Source organism: Aquarana catesbeiana, linkage group LG01 (genome assembly GCF_042186555.1).
Source record: "Aquarana catesbeiana isolate 2022-GZ linkage group LG01, ASM4218655v1, whole genome shotgun sequence".
In the NCBI taxonomy this organism is placed as follows: domain Eukaryota; kingdom Metazoa; phylum Chordata; class Amphibia; order Anura; family Ranidae; genus Aquarana; species Aquarana catesbeiana.
Window position 1 is genome coordinate 991,447,923 of NC_133324.1, and position 19,245 is coordinate 991,467,167.

General features: G+C 54.8%; 1 protein-coding gene across 1 annotated transcript in view; it reads right to left on the reverse strand.

Moving 5' to 3' along the window:
* Positions 1–320: 320 nt before the first annotated feature.
* The window catches only part of LOC141124070 (myosin-IIIb-like), a 137,372-nt gene continuing 118,447 nt past the window's right edge, over positions 321–19,245 (reverse strand). The window contains exons 26-29 of the mRNA XM_073612173.1: positions 15,030–15,119; positions 10,636–10,801; positions 7,841–8,038; positions 321–916 (exon numbers count right to left, since the gene is read on the reverse strand). Of these exons, the coding sequence (XP_073468274.1) occupies positions 884–916; positions 7,841–8,038; positions 10,636–10,801; positions 15,030–15,119 (487 nt within the window). The 3' untranslated portion in view covers positions 321–883. The remainder of the gene's footprint in view (positions 917–7,840; positions 8,039–10,635; positions 10,802–15,029; positions 15,120–19,245) is intronic.

The following is a 19,245-nucleotide window of genomic DNA, read 5'->3' on the forward strand; positions in this document are numbered from 1 at the left end:
CCCCCCCCCCACAGACTATGGACCATCCAGGGGGCTTCCCACCCCTCCCCTCCCCCACAGACTATGGACCATCCAGGGGGCTCCCCACCCCTCCCCCACAGACTATAGACCATCCAGGGGGCTTCCCACCCCTCCCCTCCCCCACAGACTATGGACCATCCAGGGGGCTCCCCACCCCTCCCCTCCCCCACAGACTATGGACCATCCAGGGGACTCCCCACCCCTCCCCCACAGACTATGAATCATCCAGGGGGCTCCCTACCCCTCTCCACAGACTATGGACCATCCAGGGGGCTCCCCACCCCTCCCCTCCCCCACAGACTACGGACCACCCAGGGGGCTCCCCACCCCTCCCACACATGGAATATGGACAGCCTTGTACCACTTTACATTGTATCACAATGGTACTTCAACATGTCCTCCATGCTGCATCCTCCTGGGTAGTCTCACTCGTCTGTTGAACAGAATTCACCAATCAGAAAGTGTGTCTGAGAAAGAATGCTGGAGGAGCGAGGAGAAGGCAGGCGGAGTCCACTGAATTCCCATTACTGATTGGCCACTATGGGGGGGAAAGTGGAAGTAAATCAGAGAGAGGCCAGGAAGGAAAAGCAGAGAAAGCCCTTTCTGGGTGGAGACAATACAGAACCTTCCAGAACTTTCATTAGGATTCAGGATCTGCCAGGGATGAGTGGTGATCCTGGAAAGGGAAGAGCATGGGACTACTTTCACCCATTACTGTCCTTCCCACGCCCCCCCACCCCCAATATACTTCCAATGGAACAGACGTGGCTCTGGTATATATATGGGGAGTCTCCAAGCAGAACAGAAATAGATTCACAGAGATGGTGACATCCAATCACGACGATGCAGACACTTGGCTCCGCTACACCTCCAACGTCTTCTGTGCTGTAGATGCCTGCAGGAGAGAGAAGAAACATCCAGCATGGAGTCACATTGTGGGGGGTGTCCACCCAGAAAACGTCAATGTACAGTCCTACTCTGTACTGGTCTCTACGTTACAATACACCGTGTTGGGTATCCGAGGTCTTTATTACAAAAATCTGCTTTTCATACTGTGAAATCCTTTTCTTCGAGTCCATTGAGGAATACAGACAGTCTTGTGCTGTCCAGTCATACTGCCACCTACAGGAGAACTGGACACATGGTAGGCCAGCCCAGGATATCCCCTCCTACTTGGAGTATTTCTCAGTTTTGTGGCACAGCATGAATATAAACACCTACAGTATTGTCCCTCAATGGACCCCAAGAAAAGCATTTTACGGGGACTACAAAAGTCACACTTTTCTTTCTTGTTTATTGAGGAACGTGGTAAATCTCTGACTGTTGGGACATCCAAAAGAAGTCCAACTGAGAGGTGGGCAAAAGCAAACAAAACTCCAACAGGCCCAAGAAAGCTAAGGAACTGTGGACCACCTGCAGCTTAAAAAGGCACTGAAAGGTCCTTACACCCCAAGGTCCTTACACCCCAAGGTCTTATTAGAAGAGGCCTGAAGATCCACCCAGAGCAACGTAGAGGACAAGTGAACAGAAGACCAGGCAGTAGCCTTAATAATCTGGGAAGGAGCTGCCTGCAGGACCTTCAACCCGAAGATGGCACTTAATGAGTCCTGAACATCCACCAGGTAGACCTTAGAGAATTTGTGAACAGAAGACCATCGGTAGCCTAATTTTAAAAAGAGAGAAGCTGCTCTAGAGAGTCTCAATCAATCAAGTCAAGGCATATAAAGTCCATAATAAATCACCATTTCTTCTTAATGGCACCACAGTAATTATACACAAACAGGAGAGTGCCCAGCTACCGTAACAAAGACCTGCTTACCAGATGGCAAGCATAAAGGGCAGATGGCTATAACCCAGCCACGGTCTTTAGCTTGCAGATGTCAATCAAAACCGGTTCCAGCAGACTGGATGGTGCAAATCTCTCTCTCTCTCACCGTCTATGGAGTCCGTACTTGCTTAGGTAAATTCCCCAAAAAGAGTAGACTAACCATAGCGTAATACAGTCTAAATACTTTATTTAGAAAAAAGATATTACATTTACATCAGTAGGTTGAATATCGCATGTGTTAAAAACAATGCTGGCCGGCAACAAACGGAGCCCGTCCTCCTAGTAAATTCTCGTGGTGACGTCAGTACGTGCCCTCCTCCAGAGGTGTTTCGTCATACGTGACGTTGTCAATGGGGAACGGGCAAGGTAATGACTTACCACCTTATATAAAGAGCCAGGCCTCGTTCTGAGTCACGAGCACACGTCTCAAAAAGTTGCCATATTGGATATGGGCAATTTATCCCTCACTTGCCAAGACGGAAACATTCACATCTGAAGCAGTTTGGATGTGAATGTTTCTGTCTTGGCAAGTAAGGGATAAATTGCCCATATCCAATATGGCGCTTCTTGAGACATGTGCTCATGACTCAGAACGAGGCTTGGCTCTTTATATAAGGTGGTGAGTCATTACGTTGCCCATTCTCCATTGACAACGTCACGTATGACGAAACGCGTCTGGGGGAGGGCACGTACTGACGTCACCACACAAATTTACTAGGACAACGGGCTCCGTTTGTTTGTTCCCGGCCGGCATTGTTTTTAACACATGCGATATTCAACCTACAGATGTAAATGTAATATCTTTTTCTAAATAAAGTATTTAAAATGTATTATGCTATGGTTAGTCTTCTCTTTTTGGGGAATTTACCTAAGCAAGTACAGACTCCATAGACGGTGAGAGAGATTTGCACCATCCAGTCTGCTGGAACCGGTTTTGATTGACATCTGCAAGCTAAAGACCGTGGCTGGGTTATAGCCATCTGCCCTTTATGCTTGCCATCTGGTAAGCAGGTCTTTGTTACGGTAGCTGGGCACTCTCCTGTTTGTGTATAATTACTGTGGTGCCATTAAGAAGAAATGGTGATTTATTATGGACTTTATATGCCTTGACTTGATTGATTGAGACTCTCTAGAGCAGCTTCTCTCTTTTTAATGTTACTTTTTGTGTGTATCCCACTTCATGCTGCTGCTTGTCTATGTTTTTTATATACATTTAATTGAGTTTTTTTTTAGCGTGGTTCCTTTTACCTTTTTAATCGGTAGTCTAATGCCACAAAGCCCAGGAGGCATTTACAGATCTAGCGGAGTGTGCCCTGATAGAAGAGGAGAGACCCAATTCTTCAGACTGTAAACTCGAGTTATGATCTGTCTGATCTGTCTGAGCCGTCTAGATATGGTGAAAGGAGAAGTTAGTTCATCCTTGTGGAGACCATCAGGAATGACAGAGAGTCCGTCTTTCTGAAGGAAGCATTTTCTTAGAGAAACTCACAGACTGAACTACATCCAGGCAATAGAGAGATCTCTGAAGGAAGAAAGAATGATGCCCAGGTTCAGAGGAAAGGCAAACACTACCTGAGGTAGAAAAAGAAAGTCCTGGGCCCCAACCCACCTTGTCCTTGTGTAAGACCAGAAAGGGTTCTCTACAGGATAAGGCCACCAGCTCAGACACTCGCCTCACAGAGGGGATGGCAACAGGGAATGCATGAAAGGGGAATAAACCGGATAGGTTCAAAGTGTAGGTTTAGAAGTGGCAAGAGAACAGCATTTGCATCTCACAGAGACACAGAAGAACGGACAGGGGAACCACCCTACACAAAGGTCTTTATGAAAGAATGGGAAGCCAGCAGGTTCTGGAACAAGACCACAAGGGCAGATACCGGACTCTGGATAGTGCAAAGGCCAAATGCTGCCTAGGTCATCTGTAAGGCGGCAGGGGTACATCCCACAGAGGATTTCCTGGGGTTAAAGCCTCTTGCCTCCAACATACTAAAGTATGCCCTTCCACGTACCACGATAACCCCTGCAGACACAGTAGACCTACTCGTTTTTAGCATCATGGGAATCACTGCTTAAGAGTATTCCCATCCCTCAAAATCTGGGCTTCAACTATCAGGTGTTAAGGCCAGGAACTGATGAAGAGGATGGTAAATCAATCTTTGAAACAACATCCAGGAGTTTGATGAGGTCAAGTACCACATATGTCTGAGACCGTCTAGAGCTATGGGGATCGCTGAAATGCCCTCCATCTTTATCCTAAAGAGAAGACAAGGAAGGGAGTTTTCATGGAGGAAAGGAATAGATCAGGGTGTACTGAATCAATGGAACCAACAAAGCATCCACTACTTCCGATCCCTGGACCTGCATAGATACCCGTCCAGTTCATTTTACAATTCAACATGGAGGCCAGGAGGTCCTCATCTGGAGTCCCCCACAGGTGACATAGGTCCTGGAACATTTCTGAATGTAGGGACCACTTATCTGGGTCCAGGCACTGCATACTGAGGAAGTTTGCCTGCCAATTGTCCACGCCTGGCATGTAAACAGTGGGCAAGGCTGGAACATTGTTCTGTCCAGGACAGGATTCACGCTTTTTGCCATGGTAATGCTTCTGGTTCCTCCCTGATGGTTGATATATGCCACTGCCATGACTAAATTCTGATTGGATATTCCTCCAAATGGGAGGTCCAGTGCTGTAAGAACAGTCAGATTGCCCAAATTTCCAGAATTTTGATGGGGAGATTTTATCTTTAGTCCAAGTTCCCTGCACTGACAAGGTGACTAGCACTCATCCTGGATATTTCAGGAGACTAGAGGAAAGTATTTCCCCAACTCCAGAGCAGGATTATAGAGACATCAATCCTGAGACAACCTGGTGGTAGATGAACCAGTCTGACCATAGGATGAGGCCTTGAGATACAAGATTGGGTGGATGCCCCCTTTGGGTTTGAATACTGTGAAGAGGAACTGTTGTATCACAGGCACTGGGGCAATGAGACTTGTTCCAGAAGACCCACCATACCATGGGTTGCATTAGGATCTGCATATCTCTGAGGTGACACAGACAGGTCGAAGTAATTAACTGGGGAGGGGACTGGAAACTAACCTCTAGCTGGTATTGGAAATCGCCTTCCATACCCAAGCCCCTGAGGTGGAGGTTATCCATGTGTCTGCAAAGGCTAATAGACTCCCCTGCTCTCCCACTCTCTGAAAAGTGGGGGGTGCTCCTCATACTGAAGAATATGTATCTGAGGGTTTGTGGAATTTGGAAGACCAAGAATTGCGGGTAAACTGGTTGCCGGACTTAGTTTTGGACTTGCCAAAAAGAAGGGAGTTTGAGAAATGCCTCCCAGTCGCCTATCGGTGAGGTTCATAAAGACAGGTAGATCCTCCACTGAGATGACAGGCGCCTTGTGATGATAGGATACTGTTGGGTTTACAGAGGGGTACACATCTTCACAAAAGGGTACAACGCTGGTAGGCATCTGGGAGGTAAAAAGACCACGGCTGGATTTTTCCATTCTCCATAAACAGAAAAGTTTTGGCAGTCCTAGGAGCCCTAAAGAAGCGTGGACTGGGGACTCTACTGATAGAAACCACAGGTTTGAAAGTGCAAACAGAACCAACAAGAGCTGAAATGTTGCCTCCCAGTTTGGGAATAATAGCAGAAAACGGACTCCTCAGGTGCACATTTGTGTGTCAGGAACTCGAGAGACTGAGCATCACACCAGGTCTCCGGGGCTGAAGGCTCAAAGGTCACAGCAGTTTAGATACAAAATCTGGGGAGCACAATTATGGCCTCTGTGGTCAGAGTCAGCATCTATCAGCAATATCTGGACCATAAAATCCAGCATGACTGCAGTGGAATCCTCCATTTATAGAGCAGAGGAGACCACCATAGCCGGCGGAGCCAAGGAAGACTCTGAAGATGGCATGGACTTTACCATAAGATGAAATTCCAGGGAATCAGTGTCTGGCATCTAAGGGCTACTGGCAGCACAGGAACCATTAGTGGAGGAGGAGGTGTGAGCACCGGGTACAGTGGATCTGTAACGGACAAGGTCACACCTGGGACTGAAAGGGTCACACCTGGGACTGACAGGGTCACACCTGGGACTGACAGGGTCACACCTGGGACTGACAGGGTCACACCTGGGACTGAACGGGTCACACCTGGAACGGACAAGGTCACACCTGGAACGGACAGGGTCACACCTGGAATGGACAGGGTCACACCTGGGACTGAAAGGGTCACACCTGGGACGGACAAGGTCACACCTGGAACGGACAAGGTCACACCTGGGACTGAAAGGGTCACACCTGGGACTGACAGGGTCACACCTGGGACTGAAAGGGTCACACCTGGGACGGACAAGGTCACACCTGGAACGGACAAGGTCACACCTGGGACTGAAAGGGTCACACCTGGGACTGACAGGGTCACACCTGGGACTGACAGGGTCACACCTGGGACTGACAGGGTCACACCTGGGACTAAAGGGGTCACACCTGGGACTGAAAGGGTCACACCTGGAACGGACAAGGTCACACCTGGAACGGACAGGGTCACACCTGGGACTGAAAGGGTCACACCTGGGACGGACAAAGGTCACACCTGGAACGGACAAGGTCACACCTGGGACTGAAAGGGTCACACCTGGGACTGAAAGGGTCACACCTGGAACGGACAGGGTCACACCTGGAACGGACAGGGTCACACCTGGAACGGACAGGGTCACACCTGGAACGGACAGGGTCACACCTGGGACTGAAAGGGTCACACCTGGGACTGAAAGGGTCACACCTGGGACTGAAAGGGTCACACCTAGAATGGACAAGGTCACACCTAGAATGGACAAGGTCACACCTGGAATGGACAAGGTCACACCTGGAATGGACAAGGTCACACCTGGAATGGACAAAGTCACACCTGGAATGGACAAAGTCACACCTGGGACTGACAGGGTCACACCTGGGACTGATAGGGTCACACCTGGGACTGATAGGGTCACACCTGGGACTGATAGGGTCACACCTGGGACTGATAGGGTCACACCTAGAATGGACAAGGTCACACCTGGAATGGACAAGGTCACACCTGGGACTGAAAGGGTCACACCTGGGACTGACAGGGTCACACCTGGGACTGACAGGGTCACACCTGGGACTGACAGGGTCACACCTGGGACTGATAGGGTCACACCTAGAATGGACAAGGTCACACCTGGAATGGACAAGGTCACACCTGGGACTGAAAGGGTCACACCTGGGACTGACAGGGTCACACCTGGGACTGACAGGGTCACACCTGGGACTGACAGGGTCACACCTGGGACTGATAGGGTCACACCTAGAATGGACAAGGTCACACCTGGAATGGACAAGGTCACACCTGGGACTGACAGGGTCACACCTGGGACTGACAGGGTCACACCTGGGACTGACAGGGTCACACCTGGGACTGACAGGGTCACACCTGGGACTGACAGGGTCACACCTGGGACTGACAGGGTCACACCTGGGACTGTGCCACAGCTCAAGGGACAGTAATGGACTTCAGTATACATGTCAGCGAAGAGCCCAGGTCCTGAAGGCCACATTGCAGCTCCACAATTGACCAGTCCAGAGGGGTCGGGTGTGGCCCTCTTAGGTCAACCTGAAGAAAACCAAACTGAAGTGCTGCATATAGAGAGCGGATCGCCAGTCATGGAGATTGAAGAAAAAAAAAAAAAAATCAATAAAAAGGTCAGATTCTTCCCAGCATTGAAAAGACGTCCATCCCCCCCCCCACCAGGACACTACAAAAACGGAGGCATGCTGGGTAGAGGAGGAGGGGTTACTTAATGTTTGTCATTGTACAATTCTCCTGTAGGCGGCAGTATAACCCGATAGCCAATGATTGAGGAAGACAATCTTAGTACATAATTCCCATAATCCCGTTGGAAAGGATGAGCTCCACCATTATCATCACCCTGAACTCTACTTTTATCTCACCTGCTGGATTTCCTGCATGGCTCTTCGGATGGATTTGTGGAATCGAGGGCGGGGGTGGGCAGGCTCCTCCAGTTTCTTGTGCTCTGATTGGTTGGATGCAGATTCGGCGGGTGGAGAGGAGGGAACATTCTCATCTCCGAGAGACAGAGTTCTGGTCAGGAATTTCATCTCCTCACAGTCTGGACCCCAATTCTCCGTCTATAGAGAACAGACATCACATGACATCCCGCTACGGGGCTCAAACCAATCACAGACATGTGGCCCTCTCCAGTGGCCCATGTGTTATGTGATCCTCACCTCTGGTCCCTGTGTCATATGACCTCCTCCAGTGGGCCCTGTGTTATGTGGCCACCCCTCAAGTGGCCCCCTCAAGTGGCCCCTGTGTCATGTGAGCCTCACCTCTAGTCCCTGTGTCATATGACTTCCTCCAGTGGCCCCTGTGTCATGTGACCCCCTCAAGTGGCCCCGGTGTCATGTGACCCCCTCAAGTGGCCCCGGTGTCATGTGACCCCCTCAAGTGGCCCCGGTGTCATGTGACCCCCTCAAGTGGCCCCGGGGTCATGTGACCCCCTCAAGTGGCCCCGGGGTCATGTGACCCCCTCAAGTGGCCCCGGGGTCATGTGACCCCCTCAAGTGGCCCCGGGGTCATGTGACCCCCTCAAGTGGCCCCGGTGTCATGTGACCCCCTCCAGTGGCCCACGGTGTCATGTGACCCCCTCCAGTGGCCCACGGTGTCATGTGACCCCCCCTCCAGTGGCCCACGGTGTCATGTGACCCCCCCTCCAGTGGCCCACGGTGTCATGTGACCCCCTCCAGTGGCCCCAGTGTCATGTGACCCCCCTCCAGTGGCCCACGGTGTCATGTGACCCCCTCAAGTGGCCCCAGTGTCATGTGACCCCCTCAAGTGGCCCCAGTGTCATGTGACCCCCTCAAGTGGCCCCGGTGTCATGTGAGCCTCACCTCTAGTCCCTGTGTCATATGACTTCCTCCAGTGGTCCCTGTGTCATGTGACCCCCTCCAGTGGCCCTGGTGTCATGTGACCCCCTCAAGTGGCCCCGGTGTCATGTGACCCCCCTCCAGTGGCCCACAGTGTCATGTGACCCCCTCAAGTGGCCCCGGTGTCATGTGACCCCCTCAAGTGGCCCCGGTGTCATGTGACCCCCTCAAGTGGCCCCGGTGTCATGTGACCCCCTTCCAGTGGCCCTGGTGTCATGTGACCCCCCTCCAGTGGCCCCGGTGTCATGTGAGCCTCACCTCTAGTCCCTGTGTCATATGACTTCCTCCAGTGGTCCCTGTGTCATGTGACCCCCTCAAGTGGCCCCGGTGTCATGTGACCCCCTCAAGTGGCCCCGGTGTCATGTGACTCCCTCAAGTGGCCCCGGTGTCATGTGACTCCCTCAAGTGGCCCCGGTGTCATGTGACTCCCTCAAGTGGCCCCGGTGTCATGTGACCCCCCTCCAGTGGCCCCGGTGTCATGCGACCCCCCCTCCAGTGGCCCCGGTGTCATGTGACCCCCCTCCAGTGGCCCCGGTGTCATGTGACCCCCCTCAAGTGGCCCCGGTGTCATGTGACCCCCTCACGTGGCCCCAGTGTCATGTGAGCCTCACCTCTAGTCCCTGTGTCATATGACTTCCTCCAGTGGTCCCTGTGTCATGTGACCCCCCTCAAGTGGCTCCGGTGTCATGTGACCCCCTCAAATGGCCCCGGTGTCATGTGACCCCCCTCAAGTGGCCCCGGTGTCATGTGACCCCCCTCAAGTGGCCCCGGTGTCATGTGACCCCCCTCAAGTGGCCCCGGTGTCATGTGACCCCCCTCAAGTGGCCCATGTCATGTGACCCCCCCTCCAGTGGCCCCTGTGTCATGTGACCCCCCTCCAGTGGCCCCTGTGTCATGTGACCCCCCTCCAGTGGCCCCTGTGTCATGTGACCCCCCTCCAGTGGCCCCTGTGTCATGTGACCCCCTCCAGTGGCCCTGGTGTCATGTGACCCCCCTCCAGTGGCCCCTGTGTTATGTGACCCCCTCAAGTGGCCCCCTCCAGTGGCCCGTGACCCCTCTCCAGTGGCCCTGGTGTCACGTGACCCCCCTCCAGTGGCCCGTGTCATGTGAGCCTCATCTCTAGTCCCTGTGTCATATGACTTCCTCCAGTGGCCCCTGTGTTATGTGGCCACCCCTCAAGCGGCCCCTGTGTCATGTGACCCCCTCAAGTGGCCCCGGTGTCATGTGACCCCCCTCAAGTGGCCCGTGTCATGTGACCCCCCCTCCAGTGGCCCCTGTGTCATGTGACCCCCCCTCCAGTGGCCCCTGTGTCATGTGACCCCCCCTCCAGTGGCCCCTGTGTCATGTGTCCCCCCCTCCAGTGGCCCCGGTGTCATGTGACCCCCCTCCAGTGGCCCCGGTGTCATGTGACCCCCCTCCAGTGGCCCCGGTGTCATGTGACCCCCCTCCAGTGGCCCCGGTGTCATGTGACTCCCTCCAGTGGCCCCGGTGTCATGTGACCCCCTCCAGTGGCCCCAGTGTCATATGACCTCCTCCAGTGGCCCCTATGTTATATGTCCTCCTCCAGTGGCCCCGGTGTCATGTGACCCCCCTCCAGTGGCCCCTGTGTCATGTGACCCCCTCCAGTGGCCTGGTGTCACGTGACCCCTCTCCAGTGGCCCTGGTGTCATGTGACCACCTCCAGTGGCCCCTGTGTCATAACACCCCCTCCAGTGACCCCCCTCATCATTGGTTGCTGTGTCCCTGTGACCCCATATAGTTAACCTCTGCCAAGTCCAGTGGTCACCCAAGTTTCTCACCTTCTCACAGGCTTCTCTCAGGGTTTCCCCATACGGCTGAAGACCAACTACGCGGTGATACTCTATGAGGGCGGAGAGCGAGGAGTGAGCGCGATCTTCACCCAGGATGACATAGCAGCCATTGCAGCGCACATCGATCATATAATGGCGGCAGCGGTCCATCCCCCTACAATATGGAGAAGATGGTAACTCTCCGGCCTGGAGGTCCTGAGATCCATGGCTGGGTGAGAATTACATAACAAGATATGGAAACCTTACAGGAAGAGGAGGGGCAAAATAGAAATATTACACTCTAAGGGGGACCTCTGGAGGCATCCAGGATCAATCTGGGGGTCCAAGTAGATGACAGCATGCCAATCTGCAGCAAGCAAAGACAGCAGTTATGGGGGATGGGAGAGCTCAGTTATGGGGGGTGGGAGAGCTCAGTTATGGGGGATGGAGGACCTCAGTTATGGGGGATGGAGGACCTCAGTTATGGGGGATGGAGGAGCTCAGTTATGGGGGATGGAGGAGCTCAGTTATGGGGGATGGAGGAGCTCAGTTATGGGGGGTGGAGGAGCTCAGTTATGGGGGGTGGAGGAGCTCAGTTATGGGGGGTGGAGGAGATCAGTTATGGGGGATGGAGGAGCTCAGTTATGGGGGGTGGAGGAGCTCAGTTATGGGGGGTGGAGGAGCTCAGTTATGGAGGATGGAGGAGATCAGTTATGGGGGATGGAGGAGCTCAGTTATGGGGGGTGGAGGAGCTCAGTTATGGGGGGTGGAGGAGCTCAGTTATGGGGGATGGAGGAGGTCAGTTATGGGGGGTGGAGGAGCTCAGTTATGAGGGATGGAGGGGGTCAGTTATGGGGGATGGAGGAGATCAGTTATGGGGATGGAGGACCTCAGTTATGAGGGATGGAGGAGCTCAGTTATGGGGATGGAGGAGCTCAGTTATGGGGGGTGGAGGAGCTCAGTTATGGGGGATGGAGGAGGTCAGTTATGGGGAATGGAGGAGCTCAGTTATGGGGGATGGAGGATCTCAGTTATGAGGGATGGAGGAGGTCAGTTATGGGGGATGGAGGAGGTCAGTTATGGGGGATGGAGGAGGTCAGTTATGGGGGATGGAGGAGGTCAGTTATGAGGGATGGAGGAGCTCAGTTATGGGGGATGGAGGAGCTCAGTTATGGGGGATGGAGGAGCTCAGTTATGGGGGGTGGAGGAGGTCAGTTATGAGGGATGGAGGAGGTCAGTTATGAGGGATGGAGGAGGTCAGTTATGGGGGATGGAGGAGGTCAGTTATGGGGGATGGAGGAGGTCAGTTATGGGGGATGGAGGAGGTCAGTTATGAGGGATGGAGGAGCTCAGTTATGGGGGATGGAGGAGCTCAGTTATGGGGGATGGAGGAGCTCAGTTATGGGGGATGGAGGAGCTCAGTTATGGGGGATGGAGGATCTCAGTTATGAGGGATGGAGGAGGTCAGTTATGGGGGATGGAGGAGGTCAGTTATGGGGGATGGAGGAGGTCAGTTATGGGGGATGGAGGAGGTCAGTTATGAGGGATGGAGGAGCTCAGTTATGGGGGATGGAGGAGCTCAGTTATGGGGGATGGAGGAGCTCAGTTATGGGGGACGGAGGAGCTCAGTTATGGGGGACGGAGGAGATCAGTTATGAGGGATGGAGGAGCTCAGTTATGGGGGATGGAGGACCTCAGTTATGGGGGATGGAGGAGGTCAGTTATGGGGGGTGGAGGAGCTCAGTTATGGGGGGTGGAGGAGCTCAGTTATGGGGGATGGAGGAGCTCAGTTATGGGGGGTGGAGGAGCTCAGTTATGGGGGATGGAGGAGGTCAGTTATGGGGAATGGAGGAGCTCAGTTATGGGGGATGGAGGAGCTCAGTTATGAGGGATGGAGGGGGTCAGTTATGAGGGATGGAGGGGGTCAGTTATGGGGGATGGAGGAGATCAGTTATGGGGGGTGGAGGAGCTCAGTTATGGGGGATGGGAGAGCTCAGTTATGGGGGATGGAGGACCTCAGTTATGGGGGATGGAGGACCTCAGTTATGGGGGATGGAGGAGCTCAGTTATGAGGGATGGAGGAGCTCAGTTATGGGGGATGGAGGACCTCAGTTATGGGGGATGGAGGAGCTCAGTTATGGGGGGTGGAGGAGCTCAGTTATGAGGGATGGAGGAGGTCAGTTATGAGGGATGGAGGAGGTCAGTTATGGGGGATGGAGGAGGTCAGTTATGGGGGATGGAGGAGGTCAGTTATGGAGGATGGAGGAGGTCAGTTATGGGGATGGGAGAGCTCAGTTATGGGGGATGGAGGAGCTCAGTTATGGAGGATGGAGGAGCTCAGTTATGGAGGATGGAGGAGATCAGTTATGGGGGATGGAGGAGCTCAGTTATGGGGGATGGAGGAGGTCAGTCAGTTATGGGGGATGGAGGAGTTCAGTTATGAGGGATGAAGGAGCTCAGTTATGAGGGATGGAGGAGCTCAGTTATGGGGGATGGAGGAGCTCAGTTATGCAGGATGGAGGAGCTCAGTTATGCGGGATGGAGGAGCTCAGTTATGCGGGATGGAGGAGCTCAGTTATGGGGGATGGAGGAGCTCAGTTATGGGGGGGTGGAGGAGCTCAGTTATGGAGGATGGAGGAGATCAGTTATGGGGGATGGAGGAGCTCAGTTATGGGGGATGGAGGAGGTCAGTTATGAGGGATGAAGGAGCTCAGTTATGAGGGATGGAGGAGCTCAGTTATGGGGGATGGAGGAGCTCAGTTATGCAGGATGGAGGAGCTCAGTTATGCGGGATGGAGGAGCTCAGTTATGCGGGATGGAGGAGCTCAGTTATGGGGGATGGAGGAGCTCAGTTATGGGGGATGGAGGAGATCAGTTATGGGGAATGGAGGAGCTCAGTTATGGGGGGTGGAGGAGCTCAGTTATGAGGGATGGAGGGGGTCAGTTATGGGGGATGGAGGAGCTCAGTTATGGGGGATGGAGGAGCTCAGTTATGGGGGGGTGGAGGAGCTCAGTTATGGGGGGGGGAGGAGCTCAGTTATGGGGGATGGAGGAGCTCAGTTATGGGGGATGGAGGAGCTCAGCTATGGGGGATGGAGGAGATCAGTTATGGGGGACGGAGGAGCTCAGTTATGGGGGACGGAGGAGCTCAGTTATGGGGGATGGAGGAGCTCAGTTATGGGGGATGGAGGAGCTCAGTTATGGGGGATGGAGGACCTCAGTTATGGGTGAAGGAGGAGCTTAGCTATGGGGAATGTCTCCATCTTGGGGTGATCTGTCAATCTATGGTGCTAGGGATGACCCCAATCACATTTGCCCTTTCATGGTTTGACCTGAAGGGAGAATCTCTATCTTCCTCCACCCCGTCCCCAGACCATGAGATCCGCCTCCTTCCATGGGATGGTTTGTGCAGGTTGTCATTGAAGAATTCTCCCGCTCTACAAGACTCTGGTCCGGCCGCACCTGGAGTATGCTGTCCAGTTCTGGGCACCAGTCCTCAGGAAGGATGTACTGGAAATGGAGCGACTACAAAGAAGGGCAACAAAGCTAATAAAGGGTCTGGAGGATCTTAGTTATGAGGAAAGGTTGTGAGCTCTGAACTTATTCTCTCTGGAGAAGAGACGCTTGAGAGGGGATATGATTTCATTGTATAAATACCGGACTGGTGACCCTACAATATACAAATACCGGACTGGTGACCCCACAATATATAAATACCGGACTGGTGACCCCACAATATATAAATACCGGACTGGTGACCCCACAATATATAAATACCGGACTGGTGACCCCACAATATATAAATGCCGGACTGGTGACCCCACAATATACAAATACCGGACTGGTGACCCCACAATATATAAATACCGGACTGGTGACCCCACAATATATAAATACCGGACTGGTGACCCCACAATATATAAATACCGGACTGGTGACCCCACAATATATAAATACCGGACTGGTGACCCCACAATATATAAATACCGGACTGGGAACCCCACAATATATAAATACCGGACTGGTGACCCTACAATAGGGTTTTTTTCGCAGAAGAGAGTTTAATAAGACTCGTGGCCACTCACTAAAATTAGAAGAAAAGAGGTTTAACCTTAAACTATGTAGAGGGTTCTTTACTGTAAGAGCAGCAAGGATGTGGAATTCCCTTCCACAGGCGGTGGTCTCAGCGGGGAGCATTGATAGCTTCAAGAAACTATTAGATAATCACCTGAATGACCACAACATACAGAGATATATAATGTAATACTGACATATAATCACACAACATACAGAGATATATAATGTAATATGACATATAATCACACACATAGGTTGGACTTGATGGACTTGTGTCTTTTTTCATCCTCACCTTCTATGTAACTATGGACGGAGATGACACTGACCTGTAGCTGAGGATGTATCCGACCCGGGACTGGCTGATGCGGATCAGGAAATCGCCGACCTCTTTATCGGTCAGTAAATTCTCCGTGTCCCTGAAGACAAATATAACAATCTTATGGCGATTCCGACCTCTCTGCAGCCCCGCCCCTTCACACTGCTATCCCCGCCCTCAGTCTACTCACATCCCGCCCCTTCACACTGCTATCCCCGCCCTCAGTCTACTCACATCCCGCCCCTTCACACTGCTATCCCCGCCCTCAGTCTACTCACATCCCGCCCCTTCACACTGCTATTCCCGCCCTCAGTCTACTCACATCCCGCCCCTTCCCACCGCTATCCCCACCCTCAGTCTACTCACATCCCGCCCCTTCCCACCGCTATCCCCACCCTCAGTCTACTCACATCCCACCCCTTCACACTGCTATCCCCGCCCTCAGTCTACTCACATCCCGCCCCTTCCCACTGCTATCCCCGCCCTCAGTCTACTCACATCCCACCCCTTCACACTGCTATCCCCGCCCTCAGTCTACTCACATCCCGCCCCTTCACACTGCTATCCCCGCCCTCAGTCTACTCACATCCCGCCCCTTCCCACTGCTATCCCCGCCCTCAGTCTACTCACATCCCACCCCTTCCCACTGCTATCCCCGCCCTCAGTCTACTCACATCCCACCCCTTCACACTGCTATCCCCGCCCTCAGTCTACTCACATCCCGCCCCTTCACACTGCTATCCCCGCCCTCAGTCTACTCACATCCCGCCCCTTCCCACTGCTATCCCCGCCCTCAGTCTACTCACATCCCACCCCTTCACACTGCTATCCCCGCCCTCAGTCTACTCACATCCCGCCCCTTCACACTGCTATCCCCGGCCTCAGTCTACTCACATCCCGCCCCTTCCCACTGCTATCCCCGCCCTCAGTCTACTCACATCCCGCCCCTTCACACTGCTATCCCCGCCCTCAGTCTACTCACATCCCGCCCCTTCCCACTGCTATCCCCGCCCTCAGTCTACTCACATCCCGCCCCTTCACACTGCTATTCCCGCCCTCAGTCTACTCACATCCCGCCCCTTCCCACCGCTATCCCCACCCTCAGTCTACTCACATCCCGCCCCTTCCCACCGCTATCCCCACCCTCAGTCTACTCACATCCCGCCCCTTCACACTGCTATCCCCACCCTCAGTCTACTCACATCCCGCCCCTTCACACTGCTATCCCCACCCTCAGTCTACTCACATCCCGCCCCTTCACACTGCTATCCCCGCCCTCAGTCTACTCACATCCCGCCCCTTCACACTGCTATCCCCGCCCTCAGTCTACTCACATCCCGCCCCTTCACACTGCTATCCCCGCCCTCAGTCTACTCACATCCCGCCCCTTCCCACTGCTATCCCCGCCCTCAGTCTACTCACATCCCGCCCCTTCACACTGCTATTCCCGCCCTCAGTCTACTCACATCCCGCCCCTTCCCACCGCTATCCCCACCCTCAGTCTACTCACATCCCGCCCCTTCCCACCGCTATCCCCACCCTCAGTCTACTCACATCCCGCCCCTTCACACTGCTATCCCCACCCTCAGTCTACTCACATCCCGCCCCTTCACACTGCTATCCCCGCCCTCAGTCTACTCACATCCCGCCCCTTCACACTGCTATCCCCGCCCTCAGTCTACTCACATCCCGCCCCTTCACACTGCTATCCCCGCCCTCAGTCTACTCACATCCCGCCCCTTCCCACCGCTATCCCCGCCCTCAGTCTACTCACATCCCGCCCCTTCACACTGCTATCCCCGCCCTCAGTCTACTCACATCCCGCCCCTTCACACTGCTATCCCCGCCCTCAGTCTACTCACATCCCGCCCCTTCACACTGCTATCCCCGCCCTCAGTCTACTCACATCCCGCCCCTTCACACTGCTATCCCCGCCCTCAGTCTACTCACATCCCGCCCCTTCACACCGCTATTCCCGCCCTCAGTCTACTCACATCCCGCCCCTTCACACTGCTATCCCCGCCCTCAGTCTACTCACATCCCGCCCCTTCCCACCGCTATCCCCACCCTCAGTCTACTCACATCCCGCCCCTTCCCACCGCTATCCCCGCCCTCAGTCTACTCACATCCCGCCTCTTCCCCCTGCTATCCCCGCCCTCAGTCTACTCACATCCCGCCCCTTCACACTGCTATCCCCGCCCTCAGTCTACTCACATCCCGCCCCTTCACACTGCTATCCCCGCCCTCAGTCTACTCACATCCCGCCCCTTCCCACCGCTATCCCCGCCCTCAGTCTACTCACATCCCACCCCTTCCCACCGCTATCCCCGCCCTCAGTCTACTCACATCCCGCCCCTTCACACTGCTATCCCCGCCCTCAGTCTACTCACATCCCGCCCCTTCCCACCGCTATCCCCGCCCTCAGTCTACTCACATCCCACCCCTTCCCACCGCTATCCCCGCCCTCAGTCTACTCACATCCCACCCCTTCCCACCGCTATCCCCGCCCTCAGTCTACTCACATCCCGCCCCTTCACACTGCTATCCCCGCCCTCAGTCTACTCACATCCCACCCCTTCCCACCGCTATCCCCGCCCTCAGTCTACTCACATCCCGCCCCTTCCCACCGCTATCCCCACCCTCAGTCTACTCACATCCCGCCCCTTCCCACCGCTATCCCCGCCCTCAGTCTACTCACATCCCGCCTCTTCCCCCTGCTATCCCCGCCCTCAGTCTACTCACATCCCGCCCCTTCACACTGCTATCCCCGCCCTCAGTCTACTCACATCCCGCCCCTTCACACTGCTATCCCCGCCCTCAGTCTACTCACATCCCGCCCCTTCACACTGCTATCCCCGCCCTCAGTCTACTCACATCCCACCCCTTCCCACCGCTATCCCCGCCCTCAGTCTACTCACATCCCGCCCCTTCACACTGCTATCCCCGCCCTCAGTCTACTCACATCCCGCCCCTTCACACTGCTATCCCCGCCCTCAGTCTACTCACATCCCGCCCCTTCCCACCGCTATCCCCGCCCTCAGTCTACTCACATCCCACCCCTTCCCACCGCTATCCCCGCCCTCAGTCTACTCACATCCCGCCCCTTCCCACTGCTATCCCCGCCCTCAGTCTACTCACATCCCGCCCCTTCACACTGCTATCCCCGCCCTCAGTCTACTCACATCCCGCCCCTTCACACTGCTATCCCCGCCCTCAGTCTACTCACATCCCACCCCTTCCCACCGCTATCCCCGCCCTCAGTCTATTCACATCCCGCCCCTTCCCACTGCTATCCCCGCCCTCAGTCTACTCACATCCCGCCCCTTCACACTGCTATCCCCGCCCTCAGTCTACTCACATCCCGCCCCTTCCCACCGCTATCCCCGCCCTCAGTCTACTCACATCCCACCCCTTCCCACCGCTATCCCCGCCCTCAGTCTACTCACATCCCGCCCCTTCACACTGCTATCCCCGCCCTCAGTCTACTCACATCCCGCCCCTTCACACTGCTATCCCCGCCCTCAGTCTACTCACATCCCACCCCTTCACACTGCTATCCCCGCCCTCAGTCTACTCACATCCCGCCCCTTCACACTGCTATCCCCGCCCTCAGTCTACTCACATCCCGCCCCTTCCCACCGCTATCCCCGCCCTCAGTCTATTCACATCCCGCCCCTTCCCACTGCTATCCCCGCCCTCAGTCTACTCACATCCCGCCCCTTCACACTGCTATCCCCGCCCTCAGTCTACTCACATCCCGCCCCTTCCCACCGCTATCCCCGCCCTCAGTCTACTCACATCCCACCCCTTCCCACCGCTATCCCCGCCCTCAGTCTACTCACATCCCGCCCCTTCACACTGCTATCCCCGCCCTCAGTCTACTCACATCCCGCCCCTTCACACTGCTATCCCCGCCCTCAGTCTACTCACATCCCACCCCTTCACACTGCTATCCCCGCCCTCAGTCTACTCACATCCCGCCCCTTCCCACCGCTATCCCCGCCCTCAGTCTATTCACATCCCGCCCCTTCACACTGCTATCCCCGCCCTCAGTCTACTCACATCCCGCCCCTTCCCACTGCTATCCCCGCCCTCAGTCTACTCACATCCCACCCCTTCCCACCGCTATCCCCGCCCTCAGTCTATTCACATCCCGCCCCTTCACACTGCTATCCCCGCCCTCAGTCTACTCACATCCCACCCCTTCACACTGCTATCCCCGCCCT